Raw genomic sequence first — 16,342 nt, 5'->3', positions numbered from 1 at the left:
TTCGTTGAAACATCAACGGGGAACCCATTGAGCCACACGTGAGACTTTTCACCTTCTTATTTCCATAGATCTGATTCTAAGGTTCTAGCTCAAAATTCAGGGTTGAAATCGCCGTTGCTCGCTGTTTTGTCATCCCTTTTGCACGTTGCTGTGTTTGTTGATGCTCTGATTGATGTTGAGTTGTGATATTATGTTATGTTAGTTGTGATATTATTTATCATATTACTTTGTTTTTATATAGAGCTCTGATTCGTGCTTGCTTCTTCTGTCTAGTACGCATATGCTTTTCATTCTCTTGTTGCAGGTAGTGTTTATAAGTTTATATATGTACTCTATTAGGGTTTTGTGTTGCATTTTTGATAATGTAGGGATGACCATGTCTTGTGTATATCTGAGATCGTTCTTGAAATTCTTGTTTTATCTTGAGACGGTATAAATTTGTGTAGCTATTAATGAATTTTTTGGATTGTGTGTTTATGTTATAGTGGGATGATGGTACAAGATCCTAAGAAACCAAAAGATGTTGATGAACTATTTGACCAAGCGAGGTAGTCAGCTAAAGACATACCTGTTGAATCATCAAGATCAGCTTCTAGGAGCTTCAGTGGTGCTGCACGATTGTTGTCTGGTGAAACCGTTTCCTCTACACCTCAGCAACAACAGCAAGACCGGCCTCAGATGGTTATGCACACTATTACTTTCTGTTTGAATGGTTTCACCGTTGATGATGGTCCATTGAGGGGGTTTAATGACCCTGAAAACAAAGACTTTATGGAGGTAATATCAAAAAATTTCTCTTATCACCATGTAACTCAATTTGACCAGTGTATTCTGCAAGAGTTAAATAATAGGCTTCTTCTGGAATCATTGTTATTTCAGTGATATAAATTTATTTTCATGCCTAGTTATTGAGCAGCTGATTCTTGTCACGATTCACTTGGATACTTTTGAATCTTTAATCATTGTTCTGTTTTATGCTAGAAGACAATTTCGGTTAGTCTTTCTCTTTACTGATTAAGTTCTATGATATTTGCTTGGAATTACAATAAAGTATTAACCTTTGTGTGTTTATGTATGTATGTGTATTGACTCTTGGAGATTGTTTATATGCAGAAAAGAGGAAAGCTGAAAGCTTAAGAAGAACAGAGCAAAAGAGCAAAGAACGATGAAGAGCTGTCGTGAGTTGTGAAGGACAAAGAGAGACAAGTCTAAAAGAGATTGTGGGCTATAGCAGTCCAAGAAGTCACCTTTTCCTGTCCAAGAAGTCGATGATTTGGATGATGAAGCTTGTGATGATGATAGTGTTTATGTTAGGGATGATTGTGAAGGCATGTTAGTGGTAGATTGATAGGTGTTTGTGTTTTTTTGTAAACAATGAAATTTGTTATAGTTTTCTAAACACTTAAATATTTATATATTTTGTATTAATTTTAATTGTTTTTAACAAATATTCAAAATAAAATTTTTATTTTAAATAACAAATAATTTGTAATTCTTTTTAATAAAATTTTTTTGAATAATTTAAAAACAAATTAATAACACGAAACATTTGCTATTTTTGCTATAGGTAAAATCAAATTAATGATTTTTAATAATATTTGTATAACGTTATTATAAATATTAACAATTGCACAGCAGACAATGCTATCGTTGTATAGTTAGTTATAGCACACCAACAATCCGCTATTAAAAGTGTCCGACCTACTATAACGGGCGATCTTAGAGCGTTTTAGGAAACGCTATAATTGTGAACTCATAGCGTTTAACAGCCGCTATTAATACCCACATTTCCTGTAGTGAGTCAACGGAAAAATTGATGTTTGAAATGATCTAGAACAAAGTTTATGATTTAAATTGCCGAAATTTGAAAGTTTGTGGTTTAAATGACATTTTTCCCAGTAATTATTTATTCGATTTATTTATATAATATTTTTAGTTAAATATTTATAATTTTTCCTAGACAATAAGTCATCCTATACTCTATTTACTTGGATAGAGAATAACCGGGAAAAAAAATCTTCAATGCTTTTATGGGTATTTAATTTTTTTATAGTTTATATCTGTTTTAAAAATAATCTTTTATTGCGTTAAATATGTTGTATAGTTATTTTCTTTTGGTCTTTCATCAAGTTTCTATTGATTGATTTATATATCATGCATACAAAATTTAGTACCCCGACATTTTAAACAAATGTAATACTGAATCCTATAATAGAAAGGTAAACTTAACATCAAATTAGCTAGGTGAATAATAATACCTTTTTATTTTATCAAGCATAAACTTTTATTTCGTATAACATCATTACATAATTGTTATGACGATAAACACTCGTAATGACATGATTTAGTTTTTGAACTTGGCTTCAAGGTCCTTGACAACATTGACATCTAACTTAAACGCCTGAGCTAAAATCTCTGGATTAATCGGGGGCGTTGACCCAAACACAGTATCTGCGATCGTGATAACACCAGCGTTCTGACTACTCAGTCCAGCAAAGGCTACGGCAGGGGTCTTACCGACATTCACTTGAAAATGGATCATTCCTATGGGGAACACGAACACGTCGCCGGGGTGCAGCATTTTGGCAAATAGACGGTTATTGTCTTGATTGGAAGAGACAAACCCGACATACAATGTTCCCTCGAGAAGAACAAGGATCTCAGTGGCACGAGGGTGTGTGTGAGGCGGGTTTTGGCCATATGGTGCATAGTCGATGCGGACCAAGGATATTCCCATAGTGTTTAGCCCTGGAATCTGATCGACATTGACCGTTGTCACATTAGATTTGACATCATTAACAGTATTACCTGCCTCGTTGAGCCCGGAGAAGAAGAAATCTTCTGGCTTCGCTTGCTTGGGATCCTTACAGAACTTGCCATTCACAAAAACTGAAAGTAGAAATATTGAGTTGGAAAGCATATATTACAAATGGAATTTAATCATAATAAAGGAGAACGGCAAAAATATAATCAGCCTAATTTTTTACGCACCACCATTTTTGGGATCATCAATGGCTACACAGAAGTCTTGGAGTGGACTTGGATCGTAAGCTTTGGCAAAGGAAATTACCAAAGCAGATAAGGTAATCAGGATGAGACACTTGGAAACCTTCATGTTTTTAAACAACGAGTTCTGTTAATGCTTTCTAAAGATCTTTTATATGTGTGTGTGTTGTTTGTGAATTGAGAAGTATTTGAGCTCAGGATTTATAAGGCAAAAGCGCATATCATATTTGACGTAGTCCGAAGTAATTCTATAGATTTCTAAGTCGCATGTTTCAAAGTGGCAGTTCAAAAAACGTTTAACAAGTCTATCTATAACTTAATCTATTTTTTTTGTTGAATTTGGATTTGCATGCACTACTATTTATTGATTTGAAATGTTGTTTTTTTGTACATGACCTTCTAGATTCAAGTCCGATAGAATATATGTACGTGTATGAATGATTGGCCAAGAATTTTATAAATTTTAGAGAAAGCTTTAACAATTTTTTGTTTCTGGAGTAGTAGCAGTTTAATGGCAAATGCCACCATAAGTTGGTAAATGCACCTCACCATCCAGAACATTTGCGAAGAGTTGTGTATGACTAAATCAATCACAAATTTTTCATTTCTTTTCTAAATCCAACATATTACAGATTTTGTTTTTCAATATATATATCACAGATTTATTACATGGTTTCTAGCTATATCTTAGATAGAGTTCAACTTATTTTGCAAATCTGCTATGACTTACGTAAAACTAGAGCGTATTTTATGTACGGTATTTATGATGACTACGTCAAATTTACCAAAGACTTTGCTTAATCTGCCTATAAGCATATTTACAGCAAACGCGAACAAGTCTTTTATGTAAATAAATCTGCTTTTCGTTTGGACTGATTGCTATATGTAGTTAAAATAATTTTTAAATATCGGTTGATAAATTAGGTGGTAAGAAAATGTTTAGGTGCATTCATCTTGGTTATTTTCAAAATTAATTAGTCTTTTTGAAATACTATTCTCTCTTATAAACCACCACAAGGAAAATGTTATTCATTGGTCTTTTTCGAATACTTTAAAGCAGGACAAATATTGGGTAAACATCTCAGTCTTTACCAACTACCACAAGGACAAAAGTAGTGAACAAATTTCCAGGAAGGTCTCATAAAAGTCAACCATTTCAATTTGTGTTCATCCTTTTCCAACAAGATACGCTTCATACAACTCTTAATCAAAATGATACTTTGTTTTCGGAAAAAATGAAACTTTGATTATGTCCAATTCCTTTGAACGCATGGTGATTCACTTGGGTTTTTTTTGGATTTCTACTTTTATTTAATTATGAAAGTTTTTTTTTTTTTTTTACAGGTGAAAAGTTTTTTTTCCCTTCATTAGCAGTTTATGATTTTGGATGTAATTTTAGTAGTAAATTGATGCATGATAGATCTCTATGAAAGTTAATTTTTCTGTTTTCTGGTTCGTTTATCTTTTGTAGCAACTTTAAATTTAATAAAGATCACATTAGGTATCCATGATAAGCAATATCGTAACGATCTGATTTTTAAATTGACTGGATTTATCCTTGTAAGTTTTTTAAATATATATCTTAAATAACGTATTTCATAAGGGTTTGAACTTGAGTGGCATCATAGCAATGTCTTTTTTTTTTGGCAGAAGAGAGAGAGTTTAACTCCCAAACTTTATTAAGAAATTAAAAGCTTAAATACAAACATGTCTTGAAATCGCATGCCCAACAGAATCTTGCAGTACAAGTGCAGCAACAGTCGAAGGACTAGAGTCAAACAAATGAAATCCTAGCTGTAAAGAAAATGCATAGTTCGCTAACTCATCAGCAAAACGATTAGCCTCCCTATGTGCGTGCACAATACGGACCACCCAGTCCCTAGAAATGAAAGCCATGGCACAGACGTACCAGAAAAGACAGCGCATGAGCCTCGCTAATCTCAGCCCGTAAAAACCCCACCACTATCTCAGAATCCACCTCCAACTCATGCCGTTCCACCCATCTTTCCCAAGCAATAACTAGTCGAGAATAGACTCTCCATAGTTCAGCCATCGGAGCTGAATAGATACCAATATGTTAAAAAAAACCAGCCTGCCACTCTCCCATCTCATTCCGCAAGACACCCCCTGCAGCGACCAATCCTGGGTTTCCCTTTGACCCACCATCTATATTCACCTTCTACCATCCGAGTGGTGGATATGACCAGCTTATCAAATGTTCCTCCCTTAAGGGGACCTTTGAACCTTGCTTATGTGCTCGATGCGCAGTTCCGACCTCAGCCGCCAGGTCCTTTAAAAATCTCACCCGATCATGGCATTTACCTTGCACTCCAAACACATTCTCACACCTCCATTTCCAACCCCACCAAAAGAGTTCACGAGAAGAACCTTTGTAGCTTCCTCGCTGGCACTAAACGCTCCCAAACTCTACACATTGTAGGACAGTCACACAAAATATGCAAGATAGTTTCTTCTACATCTTTGCAGAATGTACATATCGCCGAGTCAGTTAAATGTCATCGAAACCACTCTGCATTAGACATGAGGGCTTGATGACCAACTAACCACAAGAACACTTTCACCCGTTTTGGTGTCACGATGCTCCAAATTCGATCCCAAAACTTATCAGCCTGTCGTCCTTCCACATTCACACAGGTAAGCAAAGTATACGCTGACCGCACTGTAAATTGTCCCTGCGCATCCGCTGCCCAAGATAAAACATCCTTAGCTCCGTTCAAAGAGTCTAACATGAAAGCCCCCAACCACAGCCTGATATTCTCTGAAATCCATGGCGTTATACTACTCATTGACCAGCCCCTCCCATTCCCCCATAAATCACTAGCTAGCTTATCAACTCTATCCATAGGAACCCCCACAGTACTCAACTCCACGAGTGATTGATTCATCAACCACTTATCTTTCTAGAACCAAATTTTTCGTTCATCTCCCGAAGCCCATCCATAACCTGGTAACACCACTTCCTTAATACCAACCGCCACGCTGCGCCAGGTAGAGGACCATGTATTCTTAGGAATCAGCCAATTGATTGCATGAATATCCCCCACCTGATACTTACTCCTTAACACACGAGACCATAGACTCATTTGATCATTTAACAAGCGCCACCCTACTTTAGCAAGTAAAGCCTTGTTCATGTCCTGCAGTCGTTTAATACCAAGGTCCCCTTCCTTCCTAGGAGCACACACACGGTCCCAGGATATCATATGTTGCTTCCACCTTCAAAGAACTACCCCAAAGAAAAGATCTTGACACTTTCTCCAATTCATTTAACAGCGACTTTGCTAATGAGATAACACTCACGGTGTGGATTGCACTTCACCGAAAGTTGTTTTAGTCAACCTCTTTTGTAGGATAGGCATTCATGCCTAAATCCGTTGTGGACTTAATCCCACTCTCCTCTGATATAAGTGTCTGCAAATCCCGTGAAACTTTCTTGGAGAAATACATCTTGGATTTCTCAAGACTCACTTTATGTCCTGAAGCATAACAGAACTGTTCTAGTATCCCTCGAATGACCCTGATCTGTGCCACCGAAGCCTCTGCAAATAGTATCAAGTCATCTGCGAAGCAAATGTGCGAGAGGGAAGGACCTCCTTTTGACAGGCGTATCGGCTTCCACTGCTTCACACTGATTGCTCTGTCAATCATTTGGCAAAGGTTTTCCAAACACAATACAAATAAGTAAGGAGACAAATGATCCCCTTGTTGCAGCCCTCGAGAAGTTTTGAAGGATTCTGTCATTTCACCATTCCACAAAATGTTCATTGATGGATCTTGACACATTTCATGATCCACCGAATCCATAAATTTGACAAGCCTGCAGATATAAGAGTATCCTCTAAAAAACCCATCTCACACGATCATAAGCCTTCTCCGGATCAAGTTTAAGCAACATCCAAGCCTTTCGACCCTTCTTTTTCCTCATAGAATGAACCGCCTCCTGAACTATAACAATGTTATCAATGCTTAAATGGCCAGATATAAAACTAGACTGAGCAGGCCCTATCAGTTTCGAGATCACCAGCTTCAATCTTGACACCATCGCCTTTGTTATTACTTTGAAAATAACATTACAAAGGCTAATAGGGCGGAATTGTGTTACCCATTCTGGCTTGGCAACCTTCGGTATCAAGCATACTAACGTATTATTCAATCCTAGTGGGAACTCTCCTGTTTGGAAAAACTGCAACACAAGACGCAGTACTGACTCTCCCACAACTGTCCAACAACTTTTGTAAAAGATACGCTGGAACCCATCTGATCCCGGAGCTTTGTAAGCACCCATGCTACCGATAGCCGCTTCCACCTCAGACGAGTAATTGGTTTGCTAAGGCTAAGCTTCTCATCCCATGTAAGTAGCTAAAACCCCTCCCGTGGAAGGCATGTAACCACCAAATCAACATCAACCAACGAATACAGCCGTTTATAGTATTCAACCGCCATGTATTCCAACTCCTTCGAATCTGTCACCCAAACCCCCAAATCATTCTTCAAAGCTTCCACCCGATTACAACATCTCCTGATAATAGTGGAAGTATGAAAAAGACTTGTATTCCGATCACCAAATGCAACCCACTTCTCTCGTGATTTTTGGAACTAGAGAACTTCCTCCTGCTTCATAACTATATCAAGGTCATGGATCAGACTGTCCTCCTTATGAAGCAGTTCATCCGTCTGCGTTACATCCAATAAGTCTTGCACTTCCTTAATCTCCATCAGCAACTTCTCTTTCCGTTGATAAACATCCCCGAATACCTCTTTATTCCATTTCTTCATGGTCTTTTTCAAAGCATCCAGCGCCTTTGTGGTAGATAGATCACGTCTCCAAAACATCTCCAATAATTCCTTTAAGCTCCTATGACTCAAACAAGCTGCTTCAAAATGAAATGGTCACCGTCTAGGATCCCTGTCCACCGTAAGGCTCAGTTGAACATAAACCGGGCATGATCTGAAGCCAAAAATGGTAAGTGAGAGACTATCGCCTCCTGCCACTTAAGTCTAGCCTGTGCACAACACAAAACCCTATCCAGTCGTTTAGCTACAAAATGCTGAGCTATCTTCCCTCTTCTCCAGGTAAACTTGTTCCCTCGAAAGCCCAAATCTATCAAGGACTCAGAGTTAATCCAATCCCCAAACGAAAGAGAATCAGCCGACAACTACCCATTCCTTTCCGATCTCTCATCTACTCGAACGATAGTATTGAAATCGCCTCCCACAATCACAGGACCATCAACCCAAACCATCGTATCATGAAGCTTAGCCCATAAACCGCTCCTTCTACTTACTGTAGGAGCTGCGTATACTGCAATAACATGAATCACCTCAACACCATTCACTACACGGGCATGAATGAATTGATCAGAGGACTCAATGATATCCACCATACCAATCTCCCTTCTCCACAACAACCATAAGCCACCACTCTGCCCATTAGCGTCTACCTGAAATGTATGATCGAAACCGAGCCCCTGACAGATGCGACTCGCGTTATCCCCACCAGCATGAGTCTCAAACACAGCTAGCAAGTCCGTATCAAACTTCTTCAACAAATAACGAATCAAATGGTGGAATTGAAGTTTATTTGCCCCTCGGCAATTCCAAAATAAACAGTTTATATCGAATTCATAGAAAGACACCAGAACCACCGGGAAACTCTGTTACACAGACGAAGACTCCATCGCTCCACCCAACAAGTCATCCTGCAACCCACCTATACGAATCCCCCCATTACCATGAATCACCGACTTCTCCGCCAAGGGCTCCTCAGTTCTCCCTCCCCCAATTACCTCTGCCGCCGTTGCGTCGCCACCGAAAACAAAGGCTCCACCCGGCCTCCCCATGTTATCCAGCTTAACCCGTAGAAGTTTCTCATTCGATGTTCACGACGAAGTTTCAATCTGGTTTCCAAAAATCAGACCCTTACCAGGCTTGCTTAATCTGCATTGTTTCATCTTTGGCCCATTAACGACCCCCTTGTTCTTATGGGCTTTGTTATCATTAGGCCCATTCCGGCCCAAAATTTTTCCTTTACTTCTCTGATCTTGCGTATCATGCTTCCCAAACTGCAAGATCGGAACCACCCTCATGTTTTCCTTATTCGACTCAGTTTGAATATTCTCTTGCGCAGAATCTGCAAGAATCGTAGTTCAATCCAAACCCCCAAATTTATTGTAAACAGTAATATTCGCAATATCTTTTGGTAAGATCTCCCAGAGATTGCACCCAAATCGCCCCGTCGAACCCCCAGCCGCAAAAGCAGCCACCTACTGTGGCAAACCTGCTTTTGGACCACCTTTATGAACCTCAGTGAAACCATCATCTGGCGTACCCACCGTCCCAGTCGCAATGCCTTCCTCTCGTGGAGACAGAGTAACAGTCTCTTTCACAATCACACGGCGAGGACAGACGTGCACCAAGTGCCCATAAATGCCACAACAGGAACAAATGTTTGTCAGACCCTCATATGAAACGAAATACCGTTTGCCATTCACCTGAACCGTACCCTTCAATGGCCTTCACAAATCTACTTCAATGCAAACCCGAGCAAAACGAGCTCTATCAAAATTGAGCGTAGTCAGATCAACGCGAATAGCTGTCGCCAGACCTCTAGCAATATCCATGAGAATTCGCTGGTGATAAAAATTCAGTGGGAGATTAGACAAACGAACCCACTGGTTCACCATCCTCCCCACTCGGAAAATCTAGGCTTACTTGTGAATCCACAAAATTTCAATCTAGAACAGCCTCCAGCGACAAACTCCCACTCCCCAGACTACCCTTCATCTTACTCACTCATAAGCTCTCATGATCCAGCGGATCCCCTACCAGAGTGTTCTTGTCTCCGAGATCCATCATAGCCGTGTCAAATGCCACCATCTCCGAAATCGCCATTTCGGTTAATTGCAAAGCTATTTATTCAAGGGCCCGTTCGGCGTCATAGCAATGTCTTAATCATTTTTGTAATCGTTTATGTTCTTGCCCCATTCCTTTTCTAATAAATTCATCTCATACTTCAAAAAATTATTTTCACTCCATAAAATACTCTATTTGGCACATTCATACACGTACACATAAACTATTAGATGGAAGGCATACTTTGTTTTGGAATATGCTTTTTGAATTGAAGTGTCATTTTCCTTGAGTATTTGTATCCTTCTAACAACTCTTAAGATTTTATCAAGTATCCACCTCTTGATTATGCATTGCTGACAATAGGAAAATGTTAGACAAAATCAATATAAGAAAAGGACAATTTAAATATAAAATTAGGTGAACCAAATCGTTTTATTTTATTTTGTTAAGCATAACATTTTTATGATACGTATTACATTGTTATTTAACTGTTACAGTGACAAAGACTCTTAAAATATATAGACTCAATTCTTGGATGGAAACTTGGCCTCAAGGTCTTTGACGACATTGACATCTAACTGAAACGCCTGAGCCAGAACTTCTGGATAAATGGGAGGCTTCGATCCAAACACTGTGTTTGCAATTGTGATGACACCAGCGTTCTGGCTACTCAGTCCCGCAAAGGCAACAGCAGGGGTCTTCCCAATATTCACTTGAAAATGAACCATGCCTATGGGGAACACAAACACGTCTCCAGGGTGCAAAATTTTGGCGAATAGACGATTATTATCTTGATTGGAAGAGACAAACCCGACATATAGAGTTCCCTCGATAAGGACAAGGATCTCAGTGGCACGAGGGTGCGTGTGAGGCGGGTTTTGGCCATAAGGCGCATAGTCTATGCGGACCAAGGATATTCCCATAGTGTTTAGCCCTGGAATTTGATCGACGTTGACCGTTGTAACGTTGGATTTGACATCATTATCAGTGTTTCCTGCATGGTTGAGGCCTGAGAAGAAGAAATCGTCTGCCTTTGCTTGCTTCGTGTCCTTACAAAACTTACCATTCACAAAAACTGCAAGCAGAAATATTGATTCGAAAGCATATATTATTACTTCGATTTTAATCATAATAAAGGATAACAGTAAGTAGAGAATTAAAGAAACGTCGTCTTTTTATATTATTCATACCACCATTGTTGAGGTTACCAACGGCCACACAGAAGTCTTGGAGTGGACTTGGATCATAAGCATTGGAAAAGGGAATGACCAATGCCAACGTAATAAAAGAGATAATAAACTGAGAGACCTTCATTTTTTTTTTATACTAATATTGCGTTTTTATGATTTGCTATATGAAGCATGAGTGCTTACTATTTATAGGGCAAGAACGTATGTTATGTTTGACGTGGTCCAAAGTCATTTGTATCTAGGACTAGGATGTTTCAAAGTGGCAGTTAGAATGTTTAACAAGTCTATCGTTAATTAAATTGGATTATTTGCATGACACACCACCGCGTGTTATAGGAAAAAAAAATTATGTTTGGAATTATATAAGTAGAATAAGCAGTAGGTAATGAACTGAATAAGTGGAATGTGACGAACAAATACTTAAACGGTAATAACAATATAGGTTAGTGGGATAGGAAAATATGTTTATATAATAAGTTGATGGTTTTAGCTATTTAAAATATATATTTTCCTACTTAATTAATTAGGATTATTTTCTCTTACGAAAATGTAAGACTGAATCAATATAAGAAAAGTAAAGTTACTACTAAAATATCAAATTTACGTGGAAAGCAATAACTAGTTGGTGAATAAATATCTCTATTTTGAACTAATCGGCAACATCAAGAAAACAAGAAACCGTGCTTCAATTTGTTTGTATCTTCTTTCAACAAGATACTTTGAACATCAAGTTCGCATTATTCGCTCATGTTTCTTTTTTTCTTAATTCTTCTCAAGGTTAATTTGGTATGCACAGAAATTTAATATGCCGACAATACTAAAACGTAAGATTAGATTTATATGCGAAAAACAAATGGCCATATTATTAAATAGAAATTAGGTGAACATCATTTTTTACTTTATAAGACATGATTATTTCTTAGTATTGCATTTGTAAGTGAGTGTTACAATGATAAACACTCTATATAACAATTTATATTAAGGTACTGTGGACCCAAACTTGGCTTCAATTTCTTCAACGATACTTGCATCAACCTGGAAAGCCTTGGCGAGAAGCTCTGGATAAATCTGAGGGTTTGACCCGAACACAGCGTTTGCAATTGTGATGACACCAGCATTCTGACTACTCAATTCAGCAAAAGCAACTGCTGGAACTTTGTCAATATTCACCTGAAAATGGATCATTCCTATGGGAAACACAAAAACATCACCTGGGTGCAATACTCTGGCGAATAACCTGTTTTCGTTTTGATTGGAAGCGATAAAACCAACGTATAATGTTCCTTGGACAAGGACAAGTATTTCTGAGCCACGAGGGTGCGTGTGTGGGGGATTTTGGCCGTATGGCGCGTAGTCTATGCGGACCAATGATATTCCCATGGTGTTTAGCCCTGGGATCTGATCAACATTAACTGTCGTCACATTTGAGCCAACTTGATTATTGGTGTTCCCGGGCATGTTGAGGCCTGAGAAGAAAAAATCTTTTGCATCGGATAGCGTTGGATCTTTACAGAATCGACCATTCACAAAAACTGCATGTAGAAATATAGTTTCAAAGATTTTATATCATTACAACGTCGTCAAAGTTAATCATAAGAACGAAATTACAGAAATATATAAACAGAGGTTTCTTTTTGTACCGCCATTTAAGTCATCAGTGGCCACACAGAAGTCTTGTAGTGGACTGGATCATAAGCATTGGCAAAGGAGATGACTAAAGCAATTATGGCAACAGGGATGAGAGATTGAGAAACCCTCATTTTTTTCTTTTTCAAACAGAAGGTTTAAGTGAATACTCTCTCTCTAAATTTTGTTATGCATGTGTTGATGGTGAATGGTCAGTGATTTAAAATTTATAGGACAAGGAGCATAAGTCATATCTGACATGGATGCACTAAAATTAAATGTTTAATGGCATTACACAGAGTTTGGTGGACTTTAAGTTAGAAGAGAGCATTTTAGAGGAATAAAGACTAGTAGTTGGAATTCCATTAGGAAGATTGGCCAAATGTTGATGAGTAGATGTCAAAGAACATAAAAGCCATAACGTTAGGAGAGAGTCCCACGATTACTTAATTGACCTTTTCGATAAAATCGGATTTGTATTATTATGTAACGCACGACCAAAAGTGTCATAGGGAGAATTTAGGTTTCACAACCAAATGTTAATTTATAAATATTTTACTGTTTTTGGGTACGACTAAATTTATGAAAAATATATAAGCTAGAGAATTTATAGAGAATATTTACAGAATACCATTTTCTTTTTTTCCTTCCATTCGCATATTAAGATAACGTATATAGTATCTGAACTTTGTTAGTAACAAATTGTTACATAGGATACAATCAGTACCTTGTCCTAATGTCACGCGTCTTTTGGACAGGTAAGACCTAAATAATTGACTTAACAAAAGAAATATGATCATCTCAATTTTTCACAGGGAAACAGAAAAAACAAGAAAGCCAACCACCACCATTACCAGGTTTAGAACCATCCGGGTACAAACCAGACTTCGAGTCGGGTCTTGATATATCTGTTTTCCCACTTTCACTCTTCACGTTTAGTGATTTCTTTCTGTCTTGTTGGTACTCTGGTAATCTACAGAAAGAGAGAGAACAGGTTTAGAAAACTAAAACCAACAGAGCTCATTATAAGCATAACTCATTCAAAACCGAGTTTCCGGTCCAACAAATCTTGGTTCTGACTAAGTAAACCGGTATGGAGGATTGAACAACAACTTACGTGGGAAATGCGAATGAAGCTGCGCTGTTATTACTGGTGTCGGACCGATAAGATTTGGCCGGAGAAACCGGAATTTGTTGAGGTTCATCTTGTTTAGGAGCGGTTTTTGGTATGATTTCTCTTGGTCGAGCGTCTGTGGAAGTGATTTTGTGATCGATGTTGTTGTTGTTGTAGTTGTTGTTGTTGATATAGGAAGCAGAATATTCGAAATTGGTGAGTTCTCCAGATTTATACATTGTGGAGAAACTTTGGTCTCCCATGTGAATACTGAACAAAGATTCATTCGATTGTACACTCCAATCTTGTTTAGGAGTTATCGTAGATGCGAAAACCGAAGGTGGAATCCGGTCCGGTTCATATCCTGATTTTGTTTCCCGGTCCATTTTTGTATCTGTCTACAAAATAAAAATAAAAATATTAGATATCAATGTATGTGTTTAGATTTTGTAACCAAAGAAAGAACTCTCATCACCTTTGATCAAGTTGAAGCTGAGAGTTCTTCAAGAACCTAAATGCTGAAAAGAACAAATTCTTTAATTCTTTGTAAAAAGTTACGTGTGGAAAATTAAAGCAAAGCTGTGTCCTCATTAATAATGTCTAATTTTTCGTTGAATAACAAAACGTAATTAAACTGACTAACTAATCTCCATTACAAAGTTAATTACTAAGAAAACAATTTGGACTTCAGTTATAAGTTATAACCAGAAAACTGTTTGTTAGAAACTTGGACAAATTAAAGGCTGGGAGGCTAACTCGGAGCTGTTATTAATTATAATAATGCATCATAAAGTGTTACTGCTATTTTAATGAGAATTTTTTATAAATGTTCATTTTGAGATACTTCTATTAAAAACTACATTTTTTGAATGTTTTTATTTTTATCCTATTTTAGACAATTACAATATATTAAATTAATTTTTATAATTTTTTTAAAAGTTTGGGTTCTTTATTGTATATATAGAGTATTGTTTTAAGTATAGTTTTAAGAGGATAATGTTTAGTATTTGGGATTTAGAATTTAGTCATTTTTTATATTAAAAAGAAATATTTTTGAAAATGGACAACATGAAAATGTATTTTTCAAAAATGACATATAAAAAAGATATTTTCAAAAATAACTCAATTGTAGTCTGATAACTCTTTTTTCTCTTAAAGAATTAACTTTATTATAATTAGGAACTCTTTAATGTTACAACCTTTTAACGTATGAAGAGGTATATTTGCATATGAAAATAATTGTGTATAGATATAATATATTATAGTGAAAATAGACTAGTTTGACACAAATTTGGTAATTAATTGCTAGATTAACATTCCTTTCTACTCTTTTACTAGAATGACACAAATTTTATGTAAAAAAACTAAAAGCCCTTAAATTTCTAATTTTAATACTTTTTAATTAAAATCAGAAAAAAACAAATTAAAAAAAAAACAGAAAATCTATAATGTAAAATAAGGAAAAAAAATAATACTAAAAGAGATGAGGAGGAACAAGACGTTGGGGGTGGTGAAAACCAATGGTGGATCTAATTAGTCATGTTATGGTTGTGGCCAGTTTCTTTGGAGGTGGGCCAATTCAAGACAGATCCGAGAAAAGAAAATAGGAGAAGCAATCTGAGTTCCATAGCCAGCGTTGTTGTGTTGTGGCTGTGTTGTTATCAGAAAAGAGAACTAGATGTGGGGAGGAGAGAAAGAACGAGTTGCGGGGAGGATATAAAGAACGAGTTGTTGAGGAGGTGGTGGACTACCAATGGCTCTGTTTAGTCACTCCATGGCTGTGGCCTCGATGGGGGTGGAAGAACAAAGCCGGAGTGAATAAAGGTGAAGAAGAGAAAGAAAGTGAAAGGAAATTGGAGATAAAGGCAGTGTGGGAGAACCAACTTTTAGGGCTCTTCAACGCAGGAGCTAAGACCATTCCAGCAAGCTGAAGAGACCGGCGTGATCTCCAACAAGCCAAGAATCCATAGTAACTGACAGAGTTTCAATAGGAGTTAAACTCGAGGAGTTATGCATGTTACTTCCTGACTAAGTAATTGCTGGAAAGCTGTAAAATCTAGGCTAAGTATGAACCCTAGAAATTGTTTATATCCAATATTCAAATCTGTCATCATTATATTAAATATACAAATCTGTCGTAACATTATACAAATTTCTTGTCACTGTAGTTATATCTAATAAATCTATTATCAAACAGCAGTTTTTTTATACCCAAAAACAAAACTGTCATAACTTAAATAAATCTGTCATAACATATGGTTTTTTTAATACAAGTCATTTTAGCAATTTTTTAAAAAATTTAAGAAGTCTGTTATTAAACATAAGATTTTTCGTTACATTAAAAAGTCTATCGTAACCTGAAACAACTCTGTTAGAACTAGACGTCAAACTAGTAATTATTTTCCCGCTTAAAAATCTGTCACTTTACGACAGATTTTAACGAAAAAAATAAATCTGTTGCAACAATGAAAAACAAACAAGCAGACAACCAAAACAAGTTAGTACTCAGATTGATTGTGTAACAGAACTTAAT

The 16,342-nt window shown here is 37.0% G+C and overlaps 4 protein-coding genes across 4 annotated transcripts; all 4 read right to left on the bottom strand.

The window, feature by feature from the left end:
• Window positions 2,242-3,237, bottom strand: LOC104732931 (germin-like protein subfamily 1 member 13). Its single transcript, XM_010452535.2, has 2 exons — window positions 2,992-3,237; window positions 2,242-2,889 (listed from the first exon to the last, which is right to left on the bottom strand). Exons 1-2 carry the CDS (start codon window positions 3,113-3,115, stop codon window positions 2,345-2,347), a joined length of 669 nt encoding a protein of 222 aa, XP_010450837.1. The 5' UTR covers window positions 3,116-3,237; the 3' UTR covers window positions 2,242-2,344.
• On the bottom strand, window positions 10,286-11,234 carry LOC104732930 (germin-like protein subfamily 1 member 13). The gene is made up of 2 exons (XM_010452534.1): window positions 11,070-11,234; window positions 10,286-10,954 (listed from the first exon to the last, which is right to left on the bottom strand). Exons 1-2 carry the CDS (start codon window positions 11,191-11,193, stop codon window positions 10,404-10,406), a joined length of 675 nt encoding a protein of 224 aa, XP_010450836.1. The 5' UTR covers window positions 11,194-11,234; the 3' UTR covers window positions 10,286-10,403.
• On the bottom strand, window positions 11,955-12,875 carry LOC104732929 (germin-like protein subfamily 1 member 18). Its single transcript, XM_010452533.2, is given in 3 exon segments — window positions 11,955-12,601; window positions 12,710-12,754; window positions 12,757-12,875. Coding segments are annotated over 3 exon segments (672 nt in total). The 5' UTR covers window positions 12,830-12,875; the 3' UTR covers window positions 11,955-12,047.
• LOC104734022 lies at window positions 13,497-14,195 on the bottom strand. Its single transcript, XM_010453532.1, has 2 exons — window positions 13,813-14,195; window positions 13,497-13,668 (listed from the first exon to the last, which is right to left on the bottom strand). The coding sequence occupies exons 1-2, from the start codon at window positions 14,193-14,195 to the stop codon at window positions 13,497-13,499; spliced, it is 555 nt and encodes a 184-aa protein (XP_010451834.1).

The sequence above is a fragment of the Camelina sativa genome, chromosome 12, assembly GCF_000633955.1.
Source record: "Camelina sativa cultivar DH55 chromosome 12, Cs, whole genome shotgun sequence".
Taxonomy (NCBI): Eukaryota; Viridiplantae; Streptophyta; class Magnoliopsida; order Brassicales; family Brassicaceae; genus Camelina; species Camelina sativa.
This window is presented reverse-complemented; position numbering and strand designations above follow the sequence as displayed.